Raw genomic sequence first — 16,006 nt, forward strand, 5'->3', positions numbered from 1 at the left:
TGAAGTCTCAAATTAAATTGGTGTAAACTGGTATTTTTGTAGGATTACATTACATTACTCGATACATGGTCCTTCGATGATTGCGAGCAAATGTGTGCTCAACAAAACAACCTCTTTATAATGGAGACGGACACTCTAGCCTAGCTGTCTTTCGTTTGTCTGGGATTTCCCCTTCATGTTGGCATGCCTTGAGTGGTACGTCTATTCATTAACCACACTCGCTAATTCGGGACTTTTGAAAGTGGTCGCCTTTTAGAGGTATCAATCCCTTTGGTATTTCTTTCGTCTCTTTGGTATTTCTTCGATTTCTTTGGTATTTCATCTGCCCGCCCGCCATTTCCTACTTGGCTGGTGGGCTGTAGGCTGGTTGAATAGTAGAGAGAGATATGCTTGGTTACATGTCATGAATGGGATGCTCCATCGTTTGAGGTGCATTACGTACTGACGTTACAATTTGACGTCATTTAGACATGACGCCACTGGCGTACCAGGCTAACTCGCTGACAGAATTAATTACTCTCCCATATCAGGAGGAATGATTAATCGCTTGTATCCTTCCTGTCCTTTAGAGGGGGCACATTATCGTGCTATCGCATATCTGTGAGACAGCCAGCCCTTCGCTACACTTTGTCTCTCTGTTTGCTTTCTCTGACACAAAAACGGGAAATGCATAAAATACATTATCGCAAACAGTAGAAACTCGCGCGCGCGACAAGACGTAACGACTGCCAAAACAAGGCTGTTTTTATCATGGACTGTGGCGGATTGGGTTTTTGCCATCTTTTTATTTCGTTTGGTATTGTGTGTTGATATTTGTTTAGGTTCCTATGGCATGCCGGGGTCATTCTGTCTACCCATCAAATCGAGTGAGTTCTTCTTCGCTTTGACATTTGAAATTGAATGTTTCCCTATTAACCTCCCTTTTATTTTCAGAATACTTTTTATAATTTCTTTTTCGCCTGTGAGACTTGCTGCAACAAGATCGTCATCTGATATTGTAAGAATTGCGCAGTTTTAACAAACAAACGATTTGATTTTTTTAGATTCTTAATGTCTTTTTTCATCGTTTTGAGGATGTCTTTGTGTGGAGTTAGAGTAGCTATATTATTGATTAATTCCGCTTGTTTTATTTCTAGCGTCGATGATGACAGTGGTGTGTTTCGCTTTTGTCTTGTTCATCCTCTTAGCTGCCCTGTTTTCGCCGACTGCCAGTCATTTTCCATGGTGCTCTCGCCGGTGTCTGCTAAAGGTGGGATTAGAAGCGTTGTCTATAGCAATAATGCGGATAAACACATTACCTCGACTTTACTGAAAATCTGCCACTCGGCGCGCGCGCGCTCTGAAAAGCTTAATTTACATCCAGTATTCGAGACGTCAGGAAATCTACGACTTTTATCCCCGTTTTTTCTAGCTATGCTAATTCTTGACATTGTGTTTTCATGTAATAGACGTATTATCAGAGCTGGTGACAAAGAAAATACCTAGTATTGATTCACCCCCTGATCTTTCATTTGATTTCACGCCATACCTATTTGCAATATACGATAGCAAATTCAATGATAATCCAAATTTGGGGAAATATCAGGCGCTTACCCTGGATTAACTTTCTAAAAACAATTTTCCCGAATCGTCCAATATTGATTTTTTTCTATCTGAAATCTGTCCTAAGAAATAAATCTATCGTTTAGATTGTTCTGATTTTTCTTAGCCTACAGCCCTTTACTCATCTTATTACTATAGATGTCATTATTAAGAACAAATCCATTTCGCCTCAAGCTATGCCCAGTCATAAAACCAAAGCAAATGCATGTCATTTTTTTTGCCCAAAATGACTTTTTTCCTGACGCGTTTGTTTGGCGCAATAGCCCACCCACTATCTACTACTAGTCTAAGTAATGTTGGCACCAGCAGGGATTGCATCGCGAGGGCTATCTTATGTTTAAGGCTATAGACATATAGTAATATTGTGATTGCGTATTGATTGTGGTTCGTCAGATGGCCTGTGTTCCCAGCTCCCTATTGCCGTAATCCTCTGTCGACTATTAGCCTTTCACATCTCTCGAATTCTGCTATTTTGCCATCTGTTACTTGTCAAAGACCCGTTAGCTATTGCTTTCCATTTACTAAATTGCAATTTGCTCCCTCTGTCAAAACAGTAGTTAAAAGTTCACGCTTCCAATATTAATTATATCACACATATTCAATACCCTTTTAGGCGGTTGGATTGCCATATTCGATTCCTTTTAGCCAGCCTTACATTTTCATTTAGTTAAAAATTGTTCCAAATTTAGCTCTTTTCTATATCACTTAAAAAACATACTTGTCGAAACTCGTTTTACTTAGCCCTTGGGTTTTCATAACCACATTGCAAATTAGTTATTATATATTCGTTTTCTTACACCGCTTTACCCACATGATATTGTACTGTGTGTTAGCTTTTACAGTACAGTGTATAATCACTTTGTTGTCCTTAACAAGTTTTTGTTGTAAGATAAGTTCGTTTAGTTGAATTACCTCTTGAATATAAACAATGTTTAAAATGTCTTTTGTGAGCAATTTAATAGATGTCTTAAACAATGGATACGAAGTACAAACCTCGGAGAACCTTTTATACCGAGATTTCTGCTTTTTGTAGTGATGTTAAGATCATATAATCATGATTAAGCTCAAAAGAGGCCCTTTGGAGCAAAATCTGAATCGGTAAAACTATAATAAAATTGTAATTTCCTTTTCTTAACAGTCACGCGCGCAGGTGGCATGCATTCAAAGCAAAGTAACGCTTATTGTACATGCAGCTCTTACGAGATTTGAAAAAAGCTTAAACTGACTCGTGTGTAAACAAAGCCCAAGCAAAGGGACAGTTTTCTTTACAAGGAGTTTCTCTTAGAGGTTTAGAAGAGTAGAGGAAGAAGGAAAAAGGAGAATCATTTTGCAATGTCAACAACTCGTGCCAGTATGTTTGTATTGTCAATCCTTTCCCGTGTGCGCCCATAAAAAAGTGTCAATATTTACCAACGACTCAGCAGTAATCATTTTTTTTACGTTGAATTGATCAGATTCCCGATGAAGAAGTGTGTGGGGCAGCGTGCATGGACCTTACCCAAGCCATGGCTAATCGCACTGGTAAATAGCCGTCTCCGTAAATCATTTTCCTGTCAAGCAAACGTGTATGTGGGTACGCGTACCCAGGGGGGGGGGGGGGGGGGTGGAAGGGGAGGGGAGGGGAGGGGGCGAAGTCATAAATATCATATAGAAAAAGAATCATATTTGACGATACTCCATACCACTATTTACGCTCACCATGCGTACCATTTATTTAAGGGGGATGCACACTGCGCATTTGTATTCTCAATACATGTACATCTTTTTATTGTGATCATTTTGCAGAGGTTAATACAAGCGTGGCAATACCACCTCGACCTAGTCCCCCACGTTTTATCTCACATACTTACCGTACGCTGACGGTCGGATGGACTGCTGGAATATGGAATGCCTCGACGCCAGTGCGCTATGTTTTAGAGGTCATACGGCACATGAATGCAAGCGATCCTTTGGTTATTCTACCAGTGGTACAGCGATACCATATGGTGAGACATAAGAGGACGTTATACGGCATAAGAACTGAAATAATTCTTCTTATCATATGCTTAGACCATAAACAGCATCAGACGTCACGACTGATGTTTAGTTTTCCTACAGTCTTGCGTAGTCAGCTTGTACATCAGGTACGTAGGCAATATGTGCTACTTAGAGACTTGCGCATTCGTAGATATCATAATTGATCCTATGACAAGGAATGACGCGTCCTCACTTTTTAACAGCTAAAGCCTAGCTGCGTGCATATGTACAATTAGTGACGGTTCTCGAATCCTCACTAGCACCAGACCGCAGGCACCATGTCCAACAAAAATACTCGTGATTTAGCGAGGATGGTCAAGATGTACATCAATATCTTATATTCCAAAAACGTTGCGCAAAAATGGAGAATGCCAATTGTCATATGTCAATTTTACTTTCGAAAGATACCATGACTCTCGTCATATTTACTGAATACAGGAAAATAAATGGATAACCCATGCGATTTGTTTACTTTATCGTTTTTTACCCTGACAAGTAATCAATGCTCATAAGCAGCGGTGAGTGGTGGGTTGGCATTTGACATTAGCCATTCGACTGACATGTTTTTTTGCTAGTTGTACCTATAATACCGCATATCATAGTACAAACTTGTTCTTTGCAATTTAGTCGTAGAAATTTGACATTTATTGGCTTAGATCGCATATGTTTCGAGGCACAAAATCACGGGGCACGGAGCTAGCGCATTTAATAGCGAAGTATTGCGTGACAGATTTAAAACTGTACGAAGGATGTGACGAAGAGTGTTTTTTTATGAGTTTATAAAAAGACTCCAAAAAGTCCACTTTTCCTTGATCTGTAACATTTATAGCATCATTTGTTAGTTCACTCCGGTTTACTTGAATCAAGTCGATTGTTCCATCATCATTTGCAGGCATTTGCATTGAATACGGCTCATGGATAATACACCGTTTGAACTTAGCTTTACATGACTTGTAAGATACCAACACATAAAATTAGATGGTTAAGGTGGTAGTTGTAGTTGTATATTAGTGTGGTGACTTCGTGCCATTATTCTATATAAGCTTAACTCACTCGCACCCCTTTCACATTTTTCTTGTTTCAATGTGTTATCTTTTTTGTGTGTTTTATTCAACGCCTTTCAAATACCAAGTGCAGGTGACGGTTTTGCTTAAAAGATAAGTCCCTTCCTCTTTGTCTCGGAAACTCGGCGGCTTTTTATAGACATACCATAGAGCTGGCTCAGTCAGTGTATCACGTTCTTCTTAAATTAGTCGACGTAAATACTTGATTTGGCACTTCGTATTTATATATGTGTTCGGTTTACCGTGCGCTACTTATTTCATTTGTTCGGTTTACCGTGCGCTACTTATTTTATTTTTTCGGTTTACCGTGCGCTACTTATTTCATTTGTTAAGTGTTCCGTACGTTGTTTATTTAATTTCTTCGGTTTACAGTGCGTTATTTATTTCATTTCTTCGGTTTGCCGTGCGCTATTTATTTCATTTGTTCAGTTTACCGTGGGTTGCTTGTTCTAGTTTCCCTATTTTGCATCATTTGTTTTATTTGTCCTTTTAACCGTGCCTTCTTTTGTTTCAGTTGTCCGGTGTCCGGTTTACAAGTCCACTGCTTGAAGCCCAGACCAACTATTCTATGAGAGTTGCCGCTGTCTCTTTGAACGGCACGCTAGGCTTTTCTGCATTCAGCGACCTATATGAAACCAACAGTGCGTAGTTTATTAAAAAAATACTGTATTGCGTTATAGGGGGCGTGTTTGTATGGGAGGAGGGAGAAGTTCGGAGTAAACGCTTTTATTTGTAAATTATTCCATAAAATAAAGTTTCCAGAAAACATTTCATTAAGCGGGTCGTGCCTGTGTGTATGGGAGATGGGGGAAGTTCGGAAGAGAACGTTGAAAAATGCGAGGAAATGACAAAACACAAACTCATGCGTCACATACTCTCACGGCCCTTTTTTTGTGTTCAAATGACCAGGCACGTGTGATGACACTATTCAACACGGATCCAACCTGTCGTTCCCTTGTCCTGTCACTCACGTGCGCGTGCACGTCAGGGCGAGTCTAGCACCAGAACGCAGGCACCAGCTCATCACGGCAGCTATTCATTGGACGCTTCCTGAAGGTACTTTTACCATCACCAGTAGCGGATCTACCGGGGGGGTAGGGTAGCGATGTTAACTCCCCTCCCCGTTGGGCTGCCTTTTTTATTGTTTTCATTGTCTGTTCATTCCAAAATCATTACGAAGGTTAAATAATGACGAAAGTTTGGGGTCGATTTTGGTGGAGTTCCCTTGGCAAAAATCTAGTTGCGCCCCTGATGACGCCATATCCTTGGATCTCTCATGTGAACTGACAGTAAATCCCAAAATAGCTTTTAAAAGAATCATTTTCAAAAATATGTTCATAGAGAGACTTATTCATTAGACGTGTTTATTTAGTATTCAAATTATTATTTTCTTACAGACATTCACACTCTCCTAAAGGAGAGTTTCAAGGTCTATGTTCTTGTCGACAATGACAACCCCGTAATATGTTCCCAACTGGGACGTCCTGCTGACTTCTACTGGACCGTCCACAAGGTTTGCAAACCCATCAACCCTTCATGCCCCCGACACCCACCAGCCTACCTGCCTCCCCTACCCACCACCCCGACACCCACTTTGTGTCTGCCTCCCATATTTACCAACCTGCCTGCCTCCTGTACCCATCAACCCGCCTGTCTATCCTACCAACCAATGTCCCTACCTATCCTACCCACCAATGTCCCCACCTATCCTACCCACCAATGTCCCCACCTATCCTACCCACCAATGTCCCCACCTATCCTACCCACCAATGTCCCCACCTATCCTACCCACCAATGTCCCCACCTATCCTACCCACCAACGTCCCTACCTATCCTACCCACTAATGTCCCCACCTATCCTACCCACCAATGTCCCTACCTATCCTACCCACCAACGTCCCTACCTATCCTACCCACCAACTTCCCTACCTATCCTACCTACCAATGTCCCTACCTATCCTACCCACCAATGTCCCTACCTATCCTACCCACCAACGTCCCTACCTATCCTACCCACCAACGTCCCTACCTATCCTACCCACCAACGTCCCTACCTATCCTACCCACCAACGTCCCCACCTATCCTACCCACCAACGTCCCTACCTATCCTACCCACCAACGTCCCTACCTATCCTACCCACCAACGTCCCTACCTATCCTACCCACCAACGTCCCTACCTATCCTACCCACCAATGTCCACACCTATCCTACCCACCAATGTCCACACCTATCCTACCCACCAATGTCCCCACCTATCCTACCCACCAATGTCCCCACCTATCCTACCCACCAATGTCCCACCTATCCTACCCACCAATGTCCCTACCTATCCTACCCACCAATGTCCCCACCTATCCTACCCACCAATGTCCCCACCTATCCTACCCACCAATGTCCCCACCTATCCTACCCACCAATGTCCCCACCTATCCTACCCACCAATGTCCCTACCTATCCTACCCACCAATGTCCCTACCTATCCTACCCACCAACCTCCCTACCTATCCTACCCACCAACGTCCCTACCTATCCTACCCACCAACGACATACCTATCCTACCCACCAATGTCCCCAACTATCCTACCCACCAATGTCCCCACCTATCCTACCCACCAATGTCCCTACCTATCCTACCCACCAATGTCCCCACCTATCCTACCCACCAATGTCCCCACCTATCCTACCCACCAATGTCCCCACCTACCCTACCCACCAATGTCCCCACCTATCCTACCCACCAACGTCCCTACCTATCCTACCCACCAATGTCCCCTCCTATCCTACCCACCAATGTCCCCAACTATCCTACCCACCAATGTCCCCACCTATCCTACCCACCAATGTCCCCTCCTATCCTACCCACCAATGTCCCCACCTATCCTACCCACCAACGTCCCTACCTATCCTACCCACCAATGTCCCCACCTATCCTACCCACCAATGTCCCCACCTATCCTACCCACCAATGTCCCCACCTATCCTACCCACCAATGTCCCTACCTATCCTACCCACCAACGTCCCTACCTATCATACCCACCAACGTCCCTACCTATCATAGCCACCAACGTGCCTACCTATCCTACCCACCAATGTCCCCACCTATCCTACCCGACAATGTCCCCACCTATCCTACCCACCAATGTCCCCACCTATCCTACCCACCAACGTGCCTACCTATCCTACCCACCAATGTCCCCACCTATCCTACCCGACAATGTCCCTACCTATCCTACCCACCAATGTACATACCTATCCTACCCACCAACGTGCCTACCTATCTTACAACCTCCCAGCTTCTGTACTACTCTGCCTGACTGACTTGCTTATGTCATCTCATCATGTTGCCTTCTTCACCAGTTTGCTAATCACACAGATGTACCTAGAGATCAGTTTGAGCGCTCGTTGTACCTGGGATGTAAATATACCATAAAGGTACATCTCATTGCATGTTATGTAGACCCTGAACACTCGTATTTGTCAACAATAATGTTTGTCTTGTACTTTGGATGTAAATATACCATAAAGGTACATCTCCTTGCATGTTATGTAGACCCTGAACACTCGTTTTTGTCAACAATATTTTCGTATCTTACTTGGGATGTAAATATTCCATATAGGTACATCTCCCTGAATGTTATGTAGACCCTGGGCACTCGTATTCGACAACAATATTTTTTGGCGAAATGCTTTAAATAGCCTGAAGCAAGCGCACGGAAAATTTGTGACGTTAGTAGTAAACACAAATAGCCCAAATACCATTTAAAGTAACATGGTCATGTATGATAATTCCCTTTCCCGATCAGACTTCTCTACTGGGCAACTACCTGGTATTTGGTCGTCTCGATTTCTAGGCCTTAAATCGTGTTATCCTCTTGTTATTTATTTATTTATTTATTTATTCATTTATTTATATGATTCCTTGTTTGGTAAGGTTTCTTGATTTCAATGTTTTTGTGGTCAGTTTTCAGCTCTTCGTCTGATTGAAGAAATGTACTTTCGTACATCTGCTGAATTCAGGATTCCAGGTACTGAACAGGAAAACAAAAGTGGATTGTTCTTGGGTAGGGCAAACGGATTATTAAGCTTATTAAATTCGTTATGGTCAGAAATAAAAAAAGAAAAAAGAAAATGTAGATAAAGCCTTAACATCGTGAGATATGATGAAATGCCCATGGTTTATTTTTTCAACTTAGAGAGAAAATGCTGGGAAATTTGAAACTGATGCTTTGGCGTAACCGCCGAGGCTTACGGCATTTTTATATGCCATTTTTGACATGAAAAGTTTTCGTAGGTCAATACGCAATTCCTAATGCCCTCTGAGGCAATACAGAAAAAGTCATGACTATCAATTAGCCAATCACAGCGCGCGTACAGTCGTTGTCTAATAAGCATGTATCATATGTATATGCGTGTCAGTGTGTACGCACTGTCACCGATGTTTTGTATTTTCATAATACAGGTTTACGTTAGTGAGAGAGTTCGGTCCCTCCCGTCTCTACGACCTAACCAGAGAATACGGAAGGACCACAGTCCCAAATGTGTCATGTACACTGCATGCTTACTTGACTACCCAGGTCCCAAATGTGTCATGTACACTGCATGCTGACTTGGCTACCCAGGTCCCAAATGTGTCATGTACACTGCATGCTTACTTGACTACCCAGGTCCCAAATGTGTCATGTACACTGCATGCTGACTTGACTACCCAGGTCCCAAATGTGCCATGTACACTGCATGCTTACTTGACTACCCAGGTCCCAAATGTGTCATGTACACTGCATGCTGACTTGGCTACCCAGGTCCCAAATGTGTCATGTACACTGCATGCTTACTTGACTACCCAGGTCCCAAATGTGTCATGTACACTGCATGCTTACTTGACTACCCAGGTCCCAAATGTGTCATGTACACTGCATGCTTACTTGACTACCCAGGTCCCAAATGTGTCATGTACACTGCATGCTGACTTGGCTACCCAGGTCCCAAATGTGTCATGTACACTGCATGCTTACTTGACTACCCAGGTCCCAAATGTGTCATGTACACTGCATGCTGACTTGACTACCCAGGTCCCAAATGTGTCATGTACACTGCATGCTGACTTGACTACCCAGGTCTCAAATGTGTCATGTACACTGCATGCTGACTTGACTACCCAGGTCCCAAATGTGTCATGTACACTGCATGCTGACTTGACTACCCAGGTCCCAAATGTGTCATGTACACTGCATGCTGACTTGACTACCCAGGTCCCAAATGTGTCATGTACACTGCATGCTGACTTGACTACCCAGGTCCCAAATGTGTCATGTACACTGCATGCTGACTTGACTACCCAGGTCCCAAATGTGTCATGTACACTGCATGCTGACTTGACTACCCAGGTCCCTGTGTCATGTACACTGCATGCTGACTTGACTACCCAGGTCCCAAATGTGTCATGTACACTGCATGCTGACTTGACTACCCAGGTCCCAAGTGGCATTCTTAGCCACACCTTGTTTTGCTATTTTTTATAAATAAATTATGTAAAGAAATCTCGAAATGATAATCCAAAAACAGAGCTTAATACTTCATTTACCAAATTCAATAAAATCCAAAGATTTCGCCAATCAGCCAATGGAAAAAGATCTGACAGCTTTTTCATTTTCTTTGTCAGAGTGTGTCCAAGGTTTCTGTGCATGTGAATCAGGTAGGTGGCCCCCTTGATGGTCAGTAGGCAATTCTCGGCTAGTATACGCATAGCAGTGAGCTAGGGCCGGTGTATAAACTAAAGCAAAAGCGGAAGTAGAAAAAATAAAAGATTTGATTTCCTTGATCATTTTGTATGTTGAAAACTTCAGCGTGTGAACCGGCAAAGCTACACAAACATGGAACCTGCTAATTTACTTCTACTTATATCGCGCTGGTTTACCAACAAAATTTTCTTTTTGTCTCTGTTTATATCATAGTGTGAGGCGGGGCGGAGGGGTGTGAGGCGGGGAGGAGGGGTGTGAGGCGGGGAGGAGGAGTGTGAGGCGGGGAGGAGAGGAGGAGAGGTGTGAGGAGGGCATGAGGCGGGGAGGAGGGGTGTGAGGCGGGGGGAGGGGTGTGAGGCGGGGAGGAGGGGTGTGAGGCGGAGAGGAGGGGTGTGAGGCGGGGGGAGGGGTGTGAGGCGGGAAGGAGGGGAGGAGAGGTGGGAGAAGGGTTATGAGGCGGGGAGGAGGGGTGTGAGGCGGGGAGGAGGGGTGTGATGCGGGGGGAGGGGTGTGATGCGGGGGGGAGGGGTGTGATGCGGGGAGGAGGGGTGAGATGCGGGGGGAGGGGTGTGATGCGGGGGAGAAGAGGTGTGATGCGGGGGGAGGGGTGCGAGGTGGGGGGAGGGGTGCGAGGCGGGGGGAGGGGTGTGAGGCGGGAAGGAGGGGAGGAGAGGTGTGAGAAGGGTTATGAGGCGGGGAGGAGGGGTGTGAGGTGGGGGGAGGGGTGTAAGGCGGGGAGGAGGGGTGTGGTTGTCTTAATCGTTCCGGATCTATGACGCTCGTTTTCGGGAGCGGGGAATAGATATTGCGTGAAAATTCGAGCTAAGGGGAAAAAGGTTTTAAGTCAACAACTATCTTATCGTCGGGATTTTTCGGATATTTCAGGAAGTGATCTTCCCAACATCCAGCACCCACCTATCGGCACTTTCGTCCACGAGCGCAGCCATGCGAATGCCACTGCGGTAAATGTGACCGTCACGTTTAACAGCTCGGCTTGGAGTCACCAGCTGATGTATTACATGTAAGTCGTGCCTGTCGCAACAATGGCATTCCTAAGGCCCGTGCAATCAGCGGCAGCCAGCAGTATGCCATAGTTAATCCTATTTATAACCAAAGCTAAATAAAGCTATACTCCTTGCTCACCACTGTTCGTTGTTGTTCGGCCAAAAAGTTACTCCTTGCTCACCACTGTTCGTTGTTGTTCGACCAAAAAGTTATTCCTTGCTCACCCCTGTTCGTTGTTGTTCGGTCAAAAAGTTACTCCTTGCTCAGCACTGTTCGTTGTTGTTCGGCCAAAAAGTTATTCCTTGCTCAGCACTGTTCGTTGTTGTTTGACCAAAAAGTTATTCCTTGCTCAGCACTGTTCGTTGTTGTTTGACCAAAAAGTTATTCCTTGCAACCCTGTTCGTTTATGTTCGGCCGGAAAGTTATTCCTTGCTCACCCCTGTTCGTTGATGTTCGGCCAAAAAGTTGTTCCTTGCTCACCCCTGTTCGTTGATGTTTGGCCAAAAAGTTATTCCTTGCTCACCCCTGTTCGTTGTTGTTCGGCCAAAAAGTTATTCCTTGCACCCCTGTTCGTTGATGTTCGGCCAAAAAGTTATTCCTTGCTCACCCCTGTTCGTTGATGTTTGGCCAAAAAGTTATTCCTTGCTCACCCCTGTTCGTTGTTGTTCGGCCAAAAAGTTATTCCTTGCTCAGCACTGTTCGTTGTTGTTTGACCAAAAAATTATTCCTAGCTCAGCACTGTTTGTTGTTGTTTGGCCAAAAAGTTATTCCTTGCTCAGCACTGTTCGTTGTTGTTCGGCCAAAAAGTTATTCCTTGCACCCCTGTTCGTTGATGTTCGGCCAAAAAGTTATTCCTTGCTCACCCCTGTTCGTTGTTGTTCGGCCAAAAAGTTATTCCTTGCTCAGCACTGTTCGTTGTTGTTTGACCAAAAAATTATTCCTAGCTCAGCACTGTTTGTTGTTGTTTGGCCAAAAAGTTATTCCTTGCTCAGCACTGTTCGTTGTTGTTTGACCAAAAAATTATTCCTAGCTCAGCACTGTTTGTTGTTGTTTGGCCAAAAAATTATTCCTAGCTCAGCACTGTTTGTTGTTGTTCGGCCAAAAAGTTATTCCTTGCACCCCTGTTCGTTGATGTTCGGCCAAAAAGTTATTCCTTGCTCACCCCTGTTCGTTGATGTTCGGCCAAAAAGTTATTACTTGCTCACCCCTGTTCGTTGTTGTTCGGCCAAAAAGTTATTCCTTGCTCAGCACTGTTCGTTGTTGTTTGACCAAAAAATTATTCCTAGCTCAGCACTGTTTGTTGTTGTTTGGCCAAAAAGTTATTCCTTGCTCAGCACTGTTCGTTGTTGTTTGACCAAAAAGTTATTCCTTGACCCCTGTTCGTTTATGTTCGGCCGGAAAGTTATTCCTTGCTCACCCCTGTTCGTTGATGTTCGGCCAAAAAGTTATTCCTTGCTCACACCTGTTCGTTGATGTTTGGCCAAAAAGTTATTCCTTGCTCACCCCTGTTCGTTGTTGTTCGGCCAAAAAGTTATTCCTTGCTCAGCACTGTTCGTTGTTGTTTGACCAAAAAGTTATTCCTTGCTCACCACTGTTCGTTGTTGTTCGGCCAAAAAGTTATTCCTTGCTCACCCCTGTTCGTTGATGTTTGGCCAAAAAGTTATTCCTTGCTCACCCCTGTTCGTTGATGTTCGGCCAAAAAGTTATTACTTGCTCACCCCTGTTCGTTGATGTTTGGCCAAAAAGTTATTACTAGCTCACCCCTGTTCGTTGATGTTTGGCCAAAAAGTTATTCCTTGCTCACCCCTGTTCGTTGATGTTCGGCCAAAAAGTTATTACTTGCTCACCCCTGTTCGTTGATGTTTGGCCAAAAAGTTATTCCCTGCTCACCCCTGTTCGTTGATGTTTGACCAAAAAGTTATTCCTTTCTCACCCCTGTTCGTTGATGTTCGGCCAAAAAGTTATTCCTTGCTCAACCCTGTTCGTTGTTGTTCGGCCAAAAAGTTATTTCTTGCTCCTCTCTGCTTACATCTGTTCTCCGTTGTTCGCCCAAAGCTTTATTTCTTGCTCACTCTTGCTCATCTCTGTGAAACAGATCAGTTTATTCTTATTTTTATACGATATTCGTGATTTATAATATAATAAAATATCTCCCGAGAACAACGAAGAATACTGAAGGAATTAAAAGCAAGTACGAGCTCACCGTTAAACAACAAAGAAGAAGACCAGAACGCTTGCTCACACCTGCTTCTGGGAGAAAGAGTGAAAATAGCAAATCCCCATTCCTATCCCCGGCAGCATATTGCCAGTAAAGCTGCCGTCGCCGCAGCTGACAAGATGAATGAATGTTAACAAACTACTTTGCGGCTCTCATCAGTATGATGTACAAGCGGTTTCAGCATCGCTGCGCCAAGAAGACGACTGTTGACTGCAATATGCTTACGCTGATTGCACGGGCCTACAATGTCCCCTGCCTTTCTTGGTTTCTTGGGACCGTGGGGGACCTTCGAATCGACTAACATTGTGTCGTTACTGTGCACTGACAGCGAGGGGGCAAATACAAAAGCACTTTTAATACGTGCCTGTTTGATTTGTTCCAGTCTCTCTGATCGAACGGCTTTCCTCTACCCAACTTCCTGTATCCAACTGCCACAAACAGTCGAAGTGTTCTTACCAGAGAATGTCACGGTATGAACGAATAAAAAATAAACATGCAGTAAGACCTATAGCGAATATCCAATGTCCTTCTATTCATTGCCTTTGCCACAGGTAAAACAAGCGCATTTTTTTTTTGTTATGTTCAGTTGAGAATGTTATTGGGGGGATCCCAGGGGAAAAACCGCCCATTCGAAAATGAGTATTAACAAGAGACCATGATATAAGAGAACGAATCCCCGTGGCCCATGATGTCGTCCATGAAAGCTATTTTTAGATTGCGCGAGCTTGTCAATCATAGCATCTATATATGGTTCGTCGCGCCATATTTGGTTATGGGCACCTCGCGAGCTATAGTACATTTTCACAACAAACTTTTTTCCCTCTGCACCTTTTACTTCGTTCGCTGCCTGTTTTTATCCTTTTAGCTGCTCCTTATAGCTCATGATCACAATGCTACTCGTAGGGTGGTGTACTGGTATCTGTTAAGTTATCTGATGTTAAGTTATCTAGATGTTATTTATATAATTGAACGAGAAGACGTCGAGGAGACGGCGAATTTGGAGTTCATTCAAGATGCATCGGGCTGACTCATAAAAAGTTCTTTATCTTTGCAATTCGGTGGGATGTAGAATACTAGGCATTATCAGAATCTATGTTATGTATTTTAATACAAGAAGGCTCTTTGATCTTCAATATTTTTAGATGAATGAACTACAATTTTTCACGCAAATGTTCAAAAATCATGTCACTCAAGCAACCCTTGTCACTGGAATAAAGATTTACTTCATTATAAAGACTTGAAATCTTTTATTTGTGAGATACATGTCTTAATAACCACAATATCGGTGTGAATATAATAGTATTAAGTTATGGATGTATCTTTTTCATTAAAATAGAATGGGAAGAGAATTGTGTGTTGTAAACACAGATTCCTGATTGATTTTTGTTTTATATTGCGAATCAGCTGTGGAAAGTTTACTGGGGAAGTTGTTCCCCACGCCTAAAATCACGCACTCTATGCATTTAAATGTCCCAGAAACGGTTGATTTAATCCAGCGTACTCTCTGAAAAATCATTTTCACAGCGTTCGTGAAAAAGGAAGGTATGTTCGGTCAAAAAGATTTCCTAACAGCCTTTGCCGGTTCACATGCTTAAGATGTGATCGCGCGTAAGACTCATGTTGCTAGGAAACGTGAGCGCTGACCAATCAGAGGCCTATCTAAAAATAACTGTTTGTTCTAAAAATAGCTTTCACGGACGTCATCATTGGAACATACCCTAATACGGGGGATTCGTTCTCTTACATCATGGTCTCTTGGTATTAAGCGGGTGTCCGTAGAGCGGGGTTCCACTGTACTTCAAACGATCATTTGCACTTATGAGCGTAACGGTAAAACAAGTTGAGACGATAATGACTAACAAAAATATTAGGACTGATAATTATTCTGTCTGTGGCAATTTTATGATCCTAAAAGCCAGCTACATTTTACGAGAAAAGAAAGCGCTTCAAGTGGGTACCCATCTTATATTTTACGCCGGGGTTCGCTGACACGAGCACTTATCCTACCATTGCTGAGCTAATTAGCTACTTGGGCGTGTTTGTATCTTCCCTTTCTCAGACACATATCCATCAGCATCACCTCGCGCTGCCCTATGACTGCAAGTACATTATAAAGGTATGTAGTTTGGCAAGTTAAATTATGGAACAATATTAGTCCCAGGCCGTAGACCCGTAGGGGGGAGTGGGGTGGGGTTCGTTTACCCATTTAGGGGACTCTTAGGTAGCTCGTCCTAGCTCGCAGTGGTACTTTATTTCCCTTTATAAGAGCGGCCCTTCCAGTCAAGTGGGGGTCCTTCTGACCCCCGAACCTTCCCTTGGCTACCGGCCTGAGTCTCTAGTGTTCTGAACTTGTTCCCTGC

General features: G+C 43.7%; 1 protein-coding gene and 1 long non-coding RNA gene across 5 annotated transcripts in view; one reads left to right on the forward strand and one right to left on the reverse strand.

Annotated features, from left to right (window-relative positions):
- Positions 1-16,006, forward strand: part of LOC116615717 — a 28,524-nt gene that overhangs the window by 1,725 nt on the left and 10,793 nt on the right. For 2 of the 4 annotated variants that reach the window (XM_048724156.1, XM_048724158.1), the window contains exons 1-12: positions 1,111-1,249; positions 3,057-3,123; positions 3,388-3,587; positions 5,197-5,323; positions 5,592-5,738; positions 6,080-6,195; positions 8,043-8,117; positions 8,647-8,710; positions 10,345-10,377; positions 11,309-11,444; positions 14,029-14,116; positions 15,706-15,762. In XM_048724156.1, coding sequence (XP_048580113.1) covers positions 1,142-1,249; positions 3,057-3,123; positions 3,388-3,587; positions 5,197-5,323; positions 5,592-5,738; positions 6,080-6,195; positions 8,043-8,117; positions 8,647-8,710; positions 10,345-10,377; positions 11,309-11,444; positions 14,029-14,116; positions 15,706-15,762 — 1,218 coding nt within the window. In that variant the 5' untranslated portion in view covers positions 1,111-1,141. Of the gene's footprint in view, positions 1-1,110; positions 1,250-3,056; positions 3,124-3,387; positions 3,588-3,627; positions 3,726-5,196; positions 5,324-5,591; positions 5,739-6,079; positions 6,196-8,042; positions 8,118-8,646; positions 8,711-10,344; positions 10,378-11,308; positions 11,445-14,028; positions 14,117-15,705; positions 15,763-16,006 lie in introns of those variants that run through there. The other 2 variants (XM_048724157.1, XM_048724159.1) reach the window with 2 other exon arrangements.
- Positions 13,037-14,029, reverse strand: LOC125561065. Its single transcript, XR_007307078.1, has 2 exons — positions 13,632-14,029; positions 13,037-13,512 (listed from the first exon to the last, which is right to left on the reverse strand). It is a non-coding gene; the product is annotated as an uncharacterized LOC125561065 (long non-coding RNA).

Source organism: Nematostella vectensis, chromosome 2, assembly GCF_932526225.1.
Source record: "Nematostella vectensis chromosome 2, jaNemVect1.1, whole genome shotgun sequence".
NCBI classification, from domain to species: Eukaryota; Metazoa; Cnidaria; class Anthozoa; order Actiniaria; family Edwardsiidae; genus Nematostella; species Nematostella vectensis.